General features: G+C 30.6%; 1 protein-coding gene across 1 annotated transcript; it reads right to left on the bottom strand.

The window, feature by feature from the left end:
* Positions 1–10,268: 10,268 nt before the first annotated feature.
* On the bottom strand, positions 10,269–10,925 carry LOC135609075 (splicing factor 3B subunit 6-like protein). The gene has a single exon (XM_065102164.1). The coding sequence runs from the start codon at positions 10,820–10,822 to the stop codon at positions 10,445–10,447; it is 378 nt and encodes a 125-aa protein (XP_064958236.1). The 5' UTR covers positions 10,823–10,925; the 3' UTR covers positions 10,269–10,444.
* Between the last annotated feature and the right edge of the window lie 7,907 nt (positions 10,926–18,832).

Genomic DNA, 18,832 nt, shown 5'->3' with positions numbered 1-18,832 from the left:
TGAGAATACCGTATTTAATCTCAAGTAAGTTAAAGAGTTAGAGAATTAAGACCTAACAACAACACAATGGATAATTCCTCGTTGCTCGTAGACTAATTTTTCCGGAAAAGAAGGGAAGGGAGTGGCTTGTTGCAAAAAGACAAGGGTTTTCCTGCTTACTTGATGTCACCTAAACCATGTATTATTAGCCATTGCGTTAAACAAATAAAGTCAGTCTCCCTTAAACCAAACAGATGGTGTCAGATTACGCAAGAAGGGGTCAATCCCAGTAATAAATTTAGATCACAAACTAGTACAGGAAGAAATAAGGACTTTGTTATTCTATACATACATTATCTTCTTCTTGTGTTTGTGTCTGTGTTGTTGGCTAAAACCAAGTGATACGAGTAACTTAATTGAAACCATGTCGTCCTGATGAATGAATCAGAGTATATACTAATACTTCAGCTTATGGAATTCTCTCCTCCAAAGCGTAAATTTCGCCCATCAAATGAAGCATTTGTTATGATTGAATGCGGAATTGGAGGAGTGGTTTCGGAGATGGTGTTGACTGGATTGATGGAAGGACGGCAACAAAAAACAAACCCACTGTCCGACTCAACTCATATTTGATAATTATCTCGAGAGGAAATAAAATGTAGGCCAAATTCTTTACCAAAGTCCAAATACCCCATTAGCGTTTCCTTTCCAAAAATTCTCAGTTTCAAATTTTTTAAAGGACAAAAGTATCCCTCAACCATCTTTCTTTTTTTTTACTTCCTCTTTTCCGAATTCATTACATCGAACCAAACCACTCAATCGAACCGATTGAATCAATCCAAAATTTTCACCGATTTAAAATAAATAATTAATAATAATAATAATAATATATCAATTGATATTAAATTAATAATTAAATATATATTATTTTATATTTTACAAAATATATGAATAAAAAAAATATCATCAACTACAAAGTAAATAATGATATTTATATTTAAAAAATAAAAATAAAAATAAAGAAATTTAAATATTGAAAATCTTTAAAATAAATTTAAAAGGTCTATATCATGGTCTCAACCTATTTAGAAGCTTAAATATTATAAAATTAAATTTTATCAAAAATTAAAGAAATCAGAAATTTTCAGTGTCTCCACAATCTGAAAATACAAAAAAAAATATTAAATATATTTAAAAAAATAATAAAAAAAAAGTTATATATTTTTTTATCTATATAGTAGTAATTTAAAGGCTTTTTAAAAGTTTTAACTTGTCTTGACCAACCTTTGACCCGGTTATCATATTTTTTATTAGCCCCCAAAAATGATGTCTGGTGGGTCTAAATCATGCTTTCTTTTTTTAACAAACTTTCATAATAGGTTTCGAAACATTTTTAAAAGCTCAAATGTTAGAAAATATTTATTGGAAGCATCATATTTTTTTTATTTTATTATCAAAAATAAAAAAAGAAAGAAAAATTCAAAATATTCTCAAACTGAAAATATCAAATAAATTTATTAAAATATAAAAATTATATTTTTGTCCATCTGAAAAGAATTCAAAGGTTTCTTGAAAGGTTCAACTTGTTTTGATTAGGTTTTGATGTGATTATAGCATTTTTGAATTGCCCCAAGAAATAATATAAGTGAGTCTAAATCATGGTTTTTTTGGATCAAAATTTCAAATGTTACAAAATATTGCATGAAAGCATTAAATTTTATTAAAAATTAAATAAATTAGAAAATTTTAAAGTATCCACAATCCAAAAATCCTAGAAAAATATCAAATAATCTTTTTAAAATAATTAATTAATTAAAAAATAGTTTAAATGCTTAAAAATTAAAAAAAACAATGGTCATAAAGAGCTTTCAAATTTACTTTACAAATATTTTAAATATTTAATATTTTTTAAAAGACATAAATATTATTATTATTATATTATTATTCCTTACTTTATGGTTGATAACATTATTGTTAATTTATTGTTTTATTTTTTAATGAAATAATTTTATATAATTTAATTTTATATTTATAATATATATTATTTAATTATTTAATTTTATTTATTGTAAATCAGTGCAAGTTTGGATTGGTTCAATCAGTTCAATTGAGTGCCTTAATTCAAATGGAATAAATTTAAGAGAGAGAGAGAGAGAGAGAATACTTTTTATAAAAAAAAAAGATAAAAATATACTGTTAAAATTTTGAGACTCTACTAGAATTTTCAGAAAAGGAATTTGCCCTAAAACATACATTTGGTTCTTTCTTAGGTAGTCTTTGTTTATCCCTGAAATCGAATTTGAATTGTGGCGATATTAGAATCCAACATCCTTGAAAGAAAATTGATTCATAAACTTGGAACGGGAACCAAAACTTGAGTTATGCTACAGGTTGGGTACAATAATTATATTTATCATAGTTAATTTTTAAATAATTTATTAAACTTTTTAATATTTATCCAATTATATTTCATAATAATTTAATACTATCATTATCATTTTAGTTAACTTTATCAAGTGAAACAATAAACAAAAATTTTATTAACACAACATTAGTAAAGTAACACTCTTGATTAGTCACTATAGAATATATTGTAAAAATAATATCATAAGTTTATATTAAATTAATAAAATACTTATGCAAAGTCTATATTATTCTATTCTCATTCGAAAAAAAGCATTGGTAAGATGTTAAAATTTATTTGTTGACGGAAAATACAATATTAGAAAATATATTGCATGTGAAGTAAATGCATAGACATTAAAATTAAAGATAAGATCTTTCGTTTGTTGAGAATCTTACGGAACGGAACGGAAATCCCGCACCATCACGTATGATCTTAAACGCTATCGTTGGAAGGATTTGGATTGCCCCCAAGAACAAAGATACAAATGTGACTGTTCAAACCAAGCCACAGACACGAACAAAAAAGCCAAACGATCTCTAGAGAAGCAAGCAACTATTGTACAAGCATATAAATACGTATAGAGAGAGTGAGAGAGAGTGAGAGAGAGGTTGGAAGCATTCATTGCAAAGGTGGCACGAAAAAGGAAGACGATGAAGATGATGGCCCGATGCATTCCGAGGGCGAGGAGCAACCGACCGGTCACCGCCCATATGTCCCTTCTGGAGCGGATACGCGAGGTCGTCTTCAAGCTCATCATGCTGTCTGCAATGCTGAAGAAGAACACAGGAACGGGAGCGCAGCGAGAGAAGCTGCGCAAGGCGAGTATTTGCGCCTCCAAGCCTCCGGACTCGTACAGAAGCGAGGCGGTCGAGGACTGTATCGAGTATGTCAAGAGGTCAGCCGGTGTGGAGAAGAGCAGTAGCGGCGTTGGCAATGACGACGACGACGTCGTCTGAGCTTGGATTCACGGCTTTTCCACCAGTTGAGTGAAATATTGTTCTTCTTTTTTTCCCGGTGTGGAGAAGAGAAAGTAGTGGCGTTGGCAATGACGACGTCGCCGTCGTCGAGCTCGAAGATGGGTTTTCCATACTCGTTTGATGCATGATTTTGTCTTTGCAACAGTGATCGGCTGTCATAAAAGGTCAAAAGTATATATTTGGGAAGTAGTAGTAGATAGACCGGAAGAATGATCGTGTCTGCTTGGACTCGAGTTTCTAGCCATGTTATCTCTTTGTTTTGGGCTCAGAGTTGGGAGGGTTAGCATAAAGACAACCCGATATTGCCCAGTCGCTGATCAAAGTCCCCTAGGATCTCTAACACTAACCACATGTAACATGATCAGGTTAGGTTAGGTTGCATCTATAGTTCCAGCTCTTGGAAGACCAAAATTAGATGATGATGATGATGATGATCTGAATCAACCTCCATCACCTTCCTCAGGAATCTGTGACCTAAGCTACAACCACAGGGTTCCAGAGTAGTGCGTACGACTTGCTTAACTAGTGGTCAACTGGATTTGCTCAACAATGGAGCAGAGAAAGTAAAAGAAAAACAATGTCCTGAGTGAAAAATTATCAACCTGAATGGGCAACAGTTAAAGATGCAGTGTGAATGAGAGTCATCAACCTGAATGGGCAACCCATAAAAACACAAACATTTGTACTATCAAAAACTTTGTTCTCCACAGAATAACCACTTTTAAGTAACTTTAGAGTTCTCACAATCCAAATAAAATCTCCAAGCACCAAAATTTTGAGGAAACAATCGCAGGTGACAAGATGACCAAAAAATTATGACAAGTTTGAACTTCATCCTCGAGTTGTGTTTGCAGTAATAATGAAGCATCCTGTAATTACCTATTGTATATTCATTTTAATGCAGACAAAAACAAAGGTCTTGTAACGAAAACATCAATCTACACAGCTCGGTGGGTGTTGAATATGGCAACAATGATATAATTATTAGGAAAACAGGGAATCATAGGATAACCCACAAGAAACAAAAGATATCTAGAATCAAACAACTTTCAGAATAAGTTGTTGAATAAGATGGATAATTTTAATCAATTCCTTCCACCTCTAATAGCAAAAGATGTCACTTTTTTGCCGTGAGACTAGCACCATTGATACATCACATGACCGATGAACTCTATGCACCATGCAAATAGTTGAATTAACTAGGAAACTACAATCATCTACTACATCTATTGATCAATTCTAGTCAACATCATGAAGCCTACCTAATCTTATAGCCCATTACTTAAGAGCATGTTGTCTTATAACACAACATCAGAGAGACAATAGTAAAATCTCTTTTGTCACTGTAAGACAATGGCCATCTATATGTTATCACTGTAACACAACATAATTTAGCATCATCTAATATTAGAATTTTTTTACAGAATCAGAACCACAGGACTCTTATCTTATAAATGTATTTTACCATGAATGTAGGTTATTTTAGATAAGAATTCGCAATGACATGTTCAAATTCATAAATAAATGCTTTAAAATCCCTACGTATCATATAAACAAGGTAACACCAATTAAAATAAACAATTTTTACCAAGAACAAAAACAACTAGAGAGCTACACACAAAAGTCACATATAACGAGTTCAAAAATAAACTACTCAAAAACTTTTTGATGGAACCAAGGATAACCAGGGACATCTAAGGGCCATATCAATTCCATTCAAGAATAGGCCTATTTTAGAATTGTTGTCTCAGACATAAGCTTAGCCTAACCAAAATCAATCCACAGATTCCAAAGTATGCACAAGGAAAGCATGTAATGAAAACCTTAATCCAAGCAGATTAAAAAATGAGGCCTTCAGTATATCAAACAAAGTCTTGCCCAAGACAAGGTTTAGGCTCATCAGACTAGCGAAGTCTACATGAGGATTTAAAAATTAAGCATACTCCTTTTTTCGGTCTATCCCATGTACAAGATTTAAGCAAGCGCTAGAATCTTAAAAAACAAATATCCACTCTCATCACAACATTAGATCTCCTTCAAACCCAATAAAAATAAAAAGAAATCCACTTAAGCTAACACATATAAGAAGAATTACAACTTAGTTACACAACAAATTACCCCTTAAATCTTTCAGTAGGTTTGCATCCAGCCGAGCCATGCTTCTTTTGTGCTCCACTTGACTTATTTTAAGGTAGTTCAAGGTTGCCTCCAATTTGACTCGAGCTTAAAATGTTGTCTAAACTTGGCTCATTATATTCTTTCAAGATTTGAGTTTGGGCTGAATGTCAACTCCAGTTCTAACTAAAGTTTTTGTTTTAATCAATATTACAGAACGTTAGGATCTTGAGCTAGCCAACAATCTCTTGATAAAAGATAAACACAAATATGAAATAAAGATTATAAAACAAAATTATTTTAAAATTTTACCATTAATTTATAAGCCTCCTTACAGATACATAAACTATATGTGAACTTCTTAGCAAGTACTCACAAGCTTATAAACATGCTGACTGCAAATGATTCTAGTTCCAGAGCTCATACATACGAGTTAAACTATATGTGAACTTCTTAGCAAGTACTCACAAGCTTATAAACATGCTGACTGCAAATGATTCTAGTTCCAGAGCTCATACATACGAGTCAGCTAGTGAGATTACATGCACCAAATATTGTCATGTTCAACAAAAACCAAGCTTTAAATCAAGCTCAAGTTTGATTTATTCACCTTGGTGAACAAGTTCTAGCAAGCTTGTAACAAGTTGAACACTGTGCAGGTCGCAAAACAACTAGACTCGTTTACAAGATTAATTTTCACGTTTGACACGATATATGTAGTAACCTCCAGGAGAGTTTGCTGTCTGCACAGGAACAGCACACACCTGCCCCCTCATCTCAAGTCTGTGAGAGGGGGCATGGCTCCTGACAATCAATGTTTAGTGATTCAATACAGATAAATAGTAGAGTCCCATGAAAAATGGCCATCCACCATATAACATGAATTAATGGCATATACTACATTAGTGTAAAGATTAGTCTTTACAATATCATAGCCAATAGGCCATTGGGAGGTCACACACACTAAATATGCTTCTAGTCAAAATGAAAAAGGAAAAAATCCATAATGCCATAATTTCTTGTAATACAAACACTGTACTAGCCTGATGGTTTCTTGACAAGTAAACACCAAATAATTGTCTCCTAATCCATCAGAATCATCTAAATTTAATTCCTGATCAAAATCAATCACCTCGACGGTAAACATGTTAGAGCATCTTGATTTGCTTTCTTGAAGTTTTGGCTAAAAGAAGAAACAAACGAGAGAAGAGGAAGAACAGAGTATTTGGTTTGGTATCACTGAGCATGTTTAAGGTGGGCTTATTTAGGGGAAAAAAAGACCAAAAACCCATTCATCTTAAGAAATTATCAATAAGATTAAGAAAGATAAAACCTTAAAAAGTAACCACATTCCTAAGTACCCTCATCAAGTATATGAAGCAACTTCTGCACTCCATCTTATTACTGCTTAGGTCTCCCACTGAAGTTAGAGATCATCCTGGCTCCCACCATGAGTCTTGATCAAGCCAAAGTGTCCTAGTCTTTCCACCTAGACCTTTCTATACCTAATCTGTTCCATCCCTTGGATCTTGCATAAGTAAAAACCAGCACTATAAAGCCCAGCCAATATATATCCCTCTCTTATTTTACAGGATATTAGAAGTTTGATCTTTTGAGTTTCTATTTGAAAATATGCTCTACCTAACTAACCAATATAGATAGAAACTTAAAACCAATAGATCCACTCATGTAACAAATTTATGGAATACAACCTCTTGCAGAGACCTATTGTTTAAGACATAAAGCTATACCAATCTAGCAACACAAGTGCCAATTCCATGCAAAAAGAAAGGGACCAATTTATGTCAAAAATATGGTCTGCAGCAAAGATTGAAGAATGTAGCATCAACCAAAATTCAGTGCCTTTGGTTTATAGCACAAAAACATACCAAGTAAAGGTTTACTTGATCAAGCTACTTAAGCCTAAAGGCGTCAAAATTCAAACACAGTTTGGAACATAACATGTTCTTACCCTGACACATCCCTAAATACCACATTGTTACATACCACTTCCATAATAACAATAGATCTGATAATTCCTGCTCCTTTTCCTTTCAACCCAAAAATACAAAAAATAAAAAGCCCTTAAACATGTATTTGAGGAAGAAAAATACTATTTAGATTGAATGATAATGCAATTTATGTCAGAAGCTTCAAGGCTGCCAGGATTCTGTAGGAACTACCAATATGTGCTCCACTTATCAACTCTATGAGAGGTGGCATTGTTCTTGACAACTTTAGAGATGATTTTACACAGCTAAATAGCAGTCCCATGAAAAATGATCATCCACCATAAAACATGAATTACTGGCAGCATATACTCCTTTTTTGTTGTATAGAAGGCAGGCAGTGATTAGGAGAAATTATAAAGCCATTGGCAGGTCATAGTAAATGTGCTTCTAGTCAAAGTGAAAAGAAAAATCCATAATACCATAGTGTCTTGTAAAACCAATACTATAAAAGAGAGTCGATCTCTTGACAGCTACTAAAATAACTGTATCCTAACCCCATCTAACCAATCTAAAAACTAATTTCCAATTGATGTCAAACAGCCCAAAAGTGAAAAAATATTAGTGCATCTTCAATTGCATTGCTGGTGTAATGGCTATAAGTAGAGGCTGCTATTACAAACAAATGAGAGAAAAGGAAAACAGAAATCAGGTTGGTATTATTGAGCATATTCAAGGTGGAAAATTTCCAAAAGAAGAGGGACAAAGACCAAAGCCATCATGTCTAAGAAACTGTCAGCAAAATTAAGAAAAAGAAAACTGAAAAACTCAAATAGTGAAGAACCTCATTTCTGAAAATTCTCATATAATGTATCTAGAGATTTTTGTTTTCCATCTCAACAGATTTCTTTTACTCCATATAGTTACATTACCAACCGAGGTTAAAGGTCATCCCCAAATCCAATACAAATTTTGGATGACGGCAATCAAGGCACGGAAAGGAAAAAAAAAATGTTAACCCAAATCCATCTGGATTGATGTTGAACACAAATTCAGGATAGGCTAAACATTTCTTTTCTTTAGAATAATTTGTCACGAGGAAAGATTCTCTATATTTCTACTTTATTTTTTCCAAATTTCTTAAGGAAAAAGAAGTCATGTGAAAAATGAAAGAAGTCAGATTTTGGCTTATCATTCCTACAAGAAAGTTCAAAAATGATTGAAGAAGCCACAAATAAGGAAACCTATATCAATCAAATATTGTCTAAAGTTGCAAGCATGACTAATTATCTTACATAACACATTTGAATCTAATGATCCCCAAAGAAAGAATGTTGGCGACTCTAATTCAATAGATGTAATTCTAAAGTCTAAACTGTAATTTATTTATTTATCCTTCTTTATTCTTATAATTTTTTATTTCTTCTCATTTCACGGTCTATAGAAAGTAAAAAGAGGTTTAGTTCCGACCAGTAATAAAAGAGAAAGTTCTCATGATATGTAAGCGGTGTGAGGTCACAATTTTCCTCCAAAAGTGAGTTTGAAGAACTTGGAGCTCCTCAACACATATGTCATGTTTAATCAAAAACTCTTTGTACCTAATTAATTTCCTCCTTATTAATTTCCTCCATGTGGTTTTCCAAGCTTCTAAACCAGCATTATGACACCCAACAAAATGTACCAGTTTCCTAAAACAACCCTCCTTTTCCCTTCTTTCTTGACGAACCTCCATCATTTCATTATTTAGTCCTCAATGCTAAAAAGATTAGCCAGTATTCTTTAATACTAAGTTCAATGACTTATTGGTATTACAAAAGTTCACAAAACATTAATGCATCTAAAACCAATTAGCTGACTCGAAAGAAAACCAATTAATAGTTTCAATTGACATTTATTTGGCAGCAGGAAAACCTATCGCACTTGTATTCACTGGCTTCCATTATTTTTTTTGTATATTACAGATTTATTCTGTTGTTGCTTCCAAGTAAAAACAAAAAGTTCCCCTTTTCAAAACTGTACAGATAAAAAAAAAATCAAAACTAACAAATCCAAAACAGAAATATTTTTGTGGAACATATCATTTGGTGGACCTATTGTTCAAGTCTCATACCCTAAACCAAAATAGTGTTGCAAGTTCCAGTTCCATTCAAAAAGGAAAGGGTCAATTTGTTGAATATATGGCCTGCCACCAAGCTTGACAAGACAGTGTCAACCTTTTTATTTTTCTTTTGACAAAGAGCATGCTGCATCAGATAATGTCTTACATTGTACCCTTTCATATTGTTTAAAGTTTAAACATATATGCAAGTGAAGATATAAGAACTCTGCCAAATTAGTGCAAGTTAGTTGGAAACAACAATCTCAGAACTTGTTCGTAATAACGAAATAGTCCCCATCCATGATCTTACTTACTAAAAGTTTGTCATGACATACAGCCTACAAGAATTCAATAAATAACTGAATCACGCCATAAATAAACATGACATTGGACACATATTTCCAAGGATGTCAAGAAAAGACCACATAAGCATTGAGATTAAGTGTTATAATTACGACTAAAAGATGCAAGTCTACAGAAGATGACTCCTAAATCACGTTCACTAACTTAATCAACAATCTTTGACATACCAATTAGGATATCAAAATATAGAAACATAATAAACTGAATCACAAAGATAATTCAAAATAAGCACGACGTATGATAAATTAAAAGTGCTTAGGCATGCAAGAACCACGATCATAAACAACATGACCATTTCAAGGTAGCTAAAGCCAAATCTCAACACGCAAAAACCAAACCAAGCAATCTAGCATAATTTAACAACCAACTTGATCATCATATACACTAAAGTACCATTTTCTTTTGTTTTTCAAGTGAAACTACAATAAGTCATACAATTTATAGCTCAGCGGTCGAGTTCATAACAGGTCAACATACCTAAATCAGTTACCGACGACGGAAACCCAGATTTCACAAGTAGAGTAAACATATAAAAAGGTTACAGCCTTTCCAATAATTACTTGTCTTTAGAGGTGGAAATGCCGTACTTCTCCTGCAACCGGGTAATCTCGTCCTCCTTCTTCTTCTGGTCGGCCTTTTTGGCCATCTTAGCTTGCTGGTAGTAGAGGACGATGAGGTAGCGGTTGGCGACGTTGAAGCCGGAGAGGTGGTCGACGGCGGTCTTGGCGTCGTAGATGTCCTCGTAGACGACGAAGGCGGTGCCGCGGGTGTCCTTATTGGTGCCGATGCGGATCTGGCGGATGGCGCCGTACTTACCGAAGATGTCGTACATCTCCTCGCTCGAGATGTTGAAAGGCAGATTGCGCACATACAGCACCCGATTCACCTCCGGTGGGAGTCGGGTGTTCGCCTTTCGAAGGCTAATCGTCGCCATGATTGATAGATAGGTCGATCGATTCGATTCGATTCTTAGGGTTCGGGTTATCTTCCGATGGACGGGTTTATCTTCTGCGGGGACGACGGGGTCGGTGGATTCTAACTTTTTATTGGTCCAGATTACCCTTTATATAAATGGGAAATCCTTTTTCTTTACTTACTATTTAGAGCCTCCTTTTTGGGATTTAACAACTAATAACTAAGCAACAACTATTGGATATGATTTATCAAATTTATTAATTAATTTTATCATCAAAATTTAGGATTTAACAACTATAACTAATTTCTTATATTATCTTACATTATTTTCGAGAATGTAAATCAAGCCACTAATTAGGATTAGGATGCAAGCAGAGATAGAGTAGACAAATATGTTTTGAAATCTTAATATAATTTCTCTTTTGGCAAAAAAAATATTATCTAATAAAATTTTATATTTAAAGCATTTGTTTGGTGGTGTTTCGATTCGTTATACAAATTTTATCATCCTAATATGATTATAATATTAATAAGTGTATCTGATTCACCTTCGATGGAAAGTTCAATTTTATATGTTACAATTTTATATCCAAAATATTAGTCTAGTGATACTAAAGTTAGTATACTTAATTCACTTGAGGGTTTGAAACGTCACTCTACAAATCTTAAAATTATCAGTCGGGATAAAAACTTCTATTGTTGATAGCTTATGACCGAATCATATGTTTACCATTTAACATTGCTTTTAAATTTCGATTGTTAACCTCAGTCCGACTAGTGTTGCAAAACTGATACTAAGAATGAGTATAAAACCTTCTAAGCATAAAAGAGAACACATTGACATGGACTGACGTCGGTATCGTATATCCCACTCAACCTACGAGGTCAACTAAACAATTACCAAAAGTGGAAAAAAGAATATCTTTAAAATTTTGAGACCTTCAATTTGATTTTGTACACTATGTCATCATATTTATTCTAAACAAATGAGAGTTTAAGTCAAATATCTTGATCAAAATTATTTTGAATCAATTTGAGTATGTATTGAGTCAAAACAGAGCCAACATATCATTAAATCATAGAATTTAAAATTTGATCAAAGTGAGCTAGTTAGAAGGCTAAACAAGTATCCTAAACTAGTCGAGGGTAGAGGTAATGTTAGATTGAGGTTGAGGTGGTAATATTACTTGATTCATTCGATAAGTATTGTTTGTGTTTTATCAATGTTTCCAATAATGGTACCATTTATGATGATGGTAGTATCGCTTAGGGCGATGACGATAGTACTATAACTAGGTTTTAAATATTACGATAGTAGTACCATCTAGTGTTAATACCATTTATATCCTAAAATGTAAGATATTTAAATTTTTAACTTTATTTTTGAAGTCTTTTATGGCCTATAAATATTTTACTCGTATTTGTTTGATGGAGCATTCATTCCTAAATTTATGAAATATTATAACTCTTCTTTTGAATATTGTTTGACTCTCTTCATCTAAGTTTAGTTGGTATGAGGTGAGAGATCTTTTCTAAAAGAGTAAATGTGAATGTTTTCCTCTAAGCTTACAAAAAGAAAATAAGATTAGAAAGTGCTATTGATCTTTTATCTTTTAGAAGCAAGATTAGTAGTGAAAGCCAATAACCTTGAGAGGTCACGAGAGAAGAGAAATCGAGAGTGAATGCAGGTCAGAAAGATTGAAGTACTATAAATCGATTTATATTATTTCTCTTACGTAATTGCTCGTAATCATTCACTTACTTATAACTCTAATTTACTCTCATCTTAGTGTCATTAAGATCCAAACAATTGTCTTACTTGAATTAATATCCAAAAAAGATAATGGTATTTTTGTATAATTAAGAGAGTCACTCTATCATATGTCTTTCTATGTTTAGTGAGATGAATTTTACTTCTTAGAAAATTAGAAAATTAGAATGAGAGTTTTCTTGCAAGCATACCATCATGATTTATGATTTATTATTAAAAATAGTTTTCGAAAACCTTATAAAATCATAGATGATTTTGAAGTGACAAAACCTTACGAAGAATGGATAGATTCTGAAAGGTAATTATTTCACTTGAATACTAAAGTAATAAATAATTTAAATTGTGCAATTGACATGAGTTTAATCAGATTCTTATATATGAAAACATTTTTGATATTTGGCATAATTTGATAACTACATATGAAGGCATCAATTTACTTGGGCATCTTATGATGATGCTAAAAGAATCTATTGATGATCTATCAAGTAAGATCGTTAGGTGACTTCCAAAAAAATTGAGATGCAAGGATCACCACAATTGGAGAAAGCAATCTTTCACATGAAAAACTTAAGGTTATTAACAAACTATGAGATAATGTGTAAAGTACCTAAATAAGAAGAAGAAAACTTATCAATAGACGAACGGTCAAATGGAGATAGGAAAAAGGTGAAAGAGCAAATCATTGAAAAGTCACAAATTATGCTGTTATGGTGTTCGACGATAAGGTAACTAATTCCTTACAAACTTCTTTATTGTATGAAAAATTATTTGAGATATTTCATGACCTATATAATGAATTTAGAAAGATTATTAAAAAATATAGTTCATTGAAAAAAAATCATGCTTTACTTAGTAATGAGTTTGATACATTAAAAAGTACTAATCACAAATGTAACTCAAAATCTTTTATTCCTTTGACGTGAAAACTAAAAATCCTTCCATCTTGAACTTAAAAAGAAAAATAAATTCTTAAAGTAATCTCTAATTAAATTTGAGGTTTGAATTAAATCATTTGATATGATCTTAACTAAATAAGTTTAAATTTTTAAAAGAGAAGCAATTGAGTTTCATTCCAATCAAATCAAATATGGTGTGATTAATTTTGTTAGGGAGCAACCTTACTTATCTCAAAGGCACACATCTCGTGGTAAATTTGATCATTATCTTTATTCATTCTCCATTCTCCCTTAAGAAAAATAGTCATCTTAAATTAGTATGAATTTCTAAGGAAATCATAAGTAGTATAAAACTAAAAAGGCAAAAAAGATAAATCTAATCCTAAAGAAGTTAAAGTTAAATAAGTATCTAAATCAGCCTCCTCTCTTTTGTAGGTATATTTCCGAGCTAGGAGTAAAAATAATATCTTGATTGTGAATTCCCAAGACATATAACTGGAGATCCTATAAACTTCTCAAAACTTACTAATTGAGATGAATGATACGTTATTTTCGGAGATAACAAAAAAAAAAAATCATTGGCATCAAAAACATTGGTAACAAATTAATTCTTTTAATTGAAAATATAATATAACTTAGTAAGCATTAGCCAATTTTGTGATAAAGGATATCAAGTTAAATTTAAATCTCATATTTGTTTTATAAACATGTCAAATAAAAATAGATCTTTGATTGTTTTAAGAAGTAATAATGTTTACACTATTGATCCCGATGACTTTTGATGTAACTTGCTTTTTGGCCTTGAATAATGATGTATGATTTTGGTATACAAGACTAAAATATGTTAGCATGAAATTGACTTCAAAAAATAGAACTAAAATACTTGTAAGAGTGATGTCTAAAATTAAATTTATTAAATATAAAATTTATAACATATAAAGAATAGCTTCAAACACAAAACCAAATAAGTACCTCTATTATAAGTCTATGAGATAATAAATATGCATATGTGATTATTGATGACTATAGTAAATATATTTGGACATATTTTATGATACATAAAAATGATTATTTTAAATATTTTATTAAAATTTATAAATAAGTTAAAAAAATAAAAAAGGTTTTATGATTTTATGTATTCATAGTGATCATAGTGAAAATTTTAAACACCATAATTTTTAAGAGTTTTCTGATTTAAATGGGTATAACCATAACTCCTCTACTTCAAGAAATCTATAATAAAATAAAATTATTAAGAAAAAAAATTAGAGGCTACAAGAGATAATTAGGACTATACTCAATAAATATAACTTACTCAACTATGTTTAGGCTGAAGCTGTTAACATAGTTTACTATGTCATTTATAAGGTCCTTATAAAGTGTTATTTATCTTAGACTCTTTTACTATGTTTTGGTTGTAAATATTTTATTTTGAATGACAAGAATACTTTTAAATAATTTGACACTAAATCTTATAAAGGTATTTATTTTTTCTACTCTTTTATTTCTAAAGTCTATAAATTTTTTAACAAAAGATCTTCAACAATCTATTTATATTATTTTTTATGAATCTCCTTAAATTAAGAAAATTAATTTTGATGATGATTGTTTTGAACTTTAAAAATTAAATTTGAATAATGATTTTACTTCCTAAAGTAATATGAATATATCTACTTCTGAAGAAAATTTATCCAATAAATGAAAGTAAATGAGCTAATTATTGGAGATATATTGAAAAATATTAAAACTCATTTTTCTTTAAAAATATATTAATTTAAATATTATTTTTATCTCAAATTGAGCTTTAATGTATTAATGATACTATTAAAGATGGCTCATGGGTCTTATATGAAGAGCTAAATCAATATGATCATTATGGAATTAGTACTAAATACATCTTTAAGAATAAAAATAAATAAGGTGTCATGGTTCGAAATAAGGCTATATTATTGATCAAATATTTTAACTAAAAAAAAGTATAGATTATGAAGAAACATTCGCTGTTGTAGTTAGACTTGAAGCCATAAGAATATTTCTTACTTATCTTTATTTTAGCTATTTAAAATGGATGTTAAATATATTTTTAATGGTTTTATTTTGAAAGAATTTTTTGTTGAATAACCATTTGGATTTTAAAATAATCTTTATCTAAATCTTATTTATAAATTATCTAAGACTCTCAACACGTTAAAACGAACCCCTAGAGCTTCGTGTGAGCGATTTAGCTTTTTCTTATATCAAAATAATTCTTCAAAAAGTAAGATCAATACTACATTATTTATTAAATATTTTAATAATAATTTTTTATTATTCAAATTTATATTGATGATATTATTCTTGGTTATCCTAATAAAACTTTATATGAATCATTTATCAAAAGTATAAGCTAAGAATTTTAAATAAGCCTAATAGGTAAACTAATATTTTTCTTAGGCTTACAAATTAAACAATCTAAGAATGATATTTTTATCAATCAAACTAATACACTCATAACCTACTTAAAAATATTTAACAAAAAAAAAAAATCTAAGGCCATCAATGCACTAATGAGTACATTCATAAAATAAGACATTGATAATGATTGGTGAACATTTTAATCAAATGATTTATAGAGGTATAATAGAAAGTTTATTATAACTTACTGCTATCAGACCTAATATTATGTTCATTTTAGGTCTTTATGCTAGATTTTAATCAAATCCCAAATAGTCCTATTTTGAGATCGTAAAAAAAAATTAAATACTTAGAAGGAACACATTTTTTTTATTATGATATTCAAATTTGATAATTTTGATTTGATTACTTATACTAATGCTAACTTTATAGGATGTAGAATATAATAGAAAACATACTCCTAAAAGTAGTCAATTCTTAAGTCATATATTTGTTTATTGATCATCTAAAAATTAAAATTCTATCACACTATTTATGGGCTGAATATACCGCAATAAGTGTATGTTGTGCATAGATAATTTAGATGAAATACACTTTAGAAGACTATGATTTTGCTTGAAAAATATCTTATAAAATATGATAATACAAGTATAATTTGCTTGATAAAAAATCATATTCAACACTCAGACTAAGCATATTGATATTAAGCATCATTTTATTAGTAATTATATTAGAAATATCGAGTTGAAAGGATTTGATGATATACCAAAGGATAAGATAATATGTCGAAGGTTTGAACAAAGTGTCAATAGATTAGATAATATGTTAAAAGAGTGGACAATATGCAAAAGCTTTGAAGATAAGTCAGATAGGTGGTTGATTTGTTAAGGTCTTGATCAAAGTCATTTTAGGTTAATTTAAGTTGATATTGGGCTGAAACAAAGTTAACTTATCATGAAATCTATTGGGCTTGAAGTTGGGTTGAATTGGGCCCGTTAAAAGATAAAAAAAGTGCCCTAAACTAGTTTGGGTTAGTGGTATTGTCAGACCCAAGCAATAGTACTACCTGAGTTATTCGACAAGTACCATCTGTGCTTTATCAAAGTTTTCGACAATGGTACTTCATATGGCAATGGTAATATCGCCTAGGACAACAATGAATTCAAAATTTACAATGGAGAACTACTAAAGTCTAGTATTATAATTAAGTTTCAAATGTTACGACAACAGTATCACCCGATGTCAGTGGTAGTTCCATTTGTATTTTAAAAATTTAAGAATTTAAAATTTTAACTTTATATTTAAAGATTTTTAAAATCTATAAATATCCCACTTAGACTTTGTTGATAGAGTATTCATTTTTAAGATTACGAAGTATTATAGCTATTTGGCTTTGAGCAATATTTGATTCATCCCTCTTGAGTTTAGTTGTAATACTAAATGATAGGATGTGAGAAGTTACTTGTAAAAGAGTGAGTGTGAAGGTTCTTTCTTAAGTTAAAAAAAAATATATATAAAAAATTATTGATCTTTATTCGTTTGAAGTAATATCGATAGTAAAAATCAATAGTCTTGATGAAAAAGAAATCAAAAGTGAAGTTAAGAAGACTGAATTACTATAAATCGATTCGTATCATTTCTTTTGTTTTTAACTTTTGCTCAGATCATTCACTTACTTTCAACTCTTACTCCTACTTCATATTTGGTAAATTCATATTTTAGATACTGTGTTCTTTTCGATTGAATTTTATAATACCAATTCACGTTTTTTTTGGTACCATTAAAAACCCTAACAATAGTTAAAGTGCACTAAATGTTCAATGCCATATGACGAATACGCCAAGGGAGTGTTTCGCTCATTTTATAAGGACATCATAGAGCGAAACAATACCTAAATCTAAAGCAAAAGACAAACTTTCCTTTTAACTATCAAGGCCTCATATTGTATATTTATTTTATCAAAGACGTATATTTGTCCGGCCCCCAAGCAAGTCCTCTGCGTAGCATAAAGCCAAGCTCGCTATTGGTTCAAAATTAAATTCACATCCGAGAATATTAATTTATTTAATACCGTTTGAAAATTTTTATACTGTAAGATTATAATTTGTATGGTTGTCTCCCTGTGGTTGAAGTGTTTTTAGATTTCAGGATGATAAATGCTCAATAGTCTACAAAATAATTTTAGATATCCATAAAAAATAGCTTATTATACACTCTACTTTATCAAATTCCCTTTAAATTAGTCAAAGATTAGCTCCTCTTAGACTGATATAGTCTAATTATTTTTTCCTCAGACCTATTTATATCATACATACAAGAACACAATTGAACTGTGGGAAAAAGTAAATGAACAAAGTCTTTTGAGTACAAAAAGGAAAAGATTCCCATTGAATAGTGGAGGACTATTTGGACAAGTTATTGGAGAAATGAATTTATTTTGGGTTAAAAATTAGGGTATATATATTTATTTTGATTAAGAAACTAAATAGTATTAAATAACAAACTAAATGATTTAAAGGTTTATAAAAAAAAATTCAGAATCATATAACTGATATCTTAAAGTGGAATCTTATCCCTATGTGCAGAATCGATTTGAGATTTTCACCTCAAAAAAATTTAATCGATATAATTCATCTTTTGGGCACAATCCTAAAGTGATTTGAGAATATTAAAAATATAATTAAAGAAAATAAAGAGGAAGAGTATTTGTTATTCTCAATAGACTCTATCTATATATATCTAACCTAAAATTTGTCGGTCGGCACTGTCTAAGAAGGGACAAACCTTTTTATTGTTTATACATTCTAATGTGACCCACCCAACTCAGATTAAAGTACTCATAGGTTGCTGCCTCATTCATGATGATGCTTGCATGAAACACCAACTCATAGGTTCAATATTTTTCACCAAAACCATCGAGTTTTCATGATCACGAAGAATTAGTGCTCCAGTTTGGTCTTACATTTAA

Source organism: Musa acuminata, chromosome BXJ2-4 (genome assembly GCF_036884655.1).
Source record: "Musa acuminata AAA Group cultivar baxijiao chromosome BXJ2-4, Cavendish_Baxijiao_AAA, whole genome shotgun sequence".
Classification (NCBI taxonomy): domain Eukaryota; kingdom Viridiplantae; phylum Streptophyta; class Magnoliopsida; order Zingiberales; family Musaceae; genus Musa; species Musa acuminata.
Note: the sequence above shows the minus strand (reverse complement) of the source record. Positions and strands in the feature narration are given on the sequence as shown.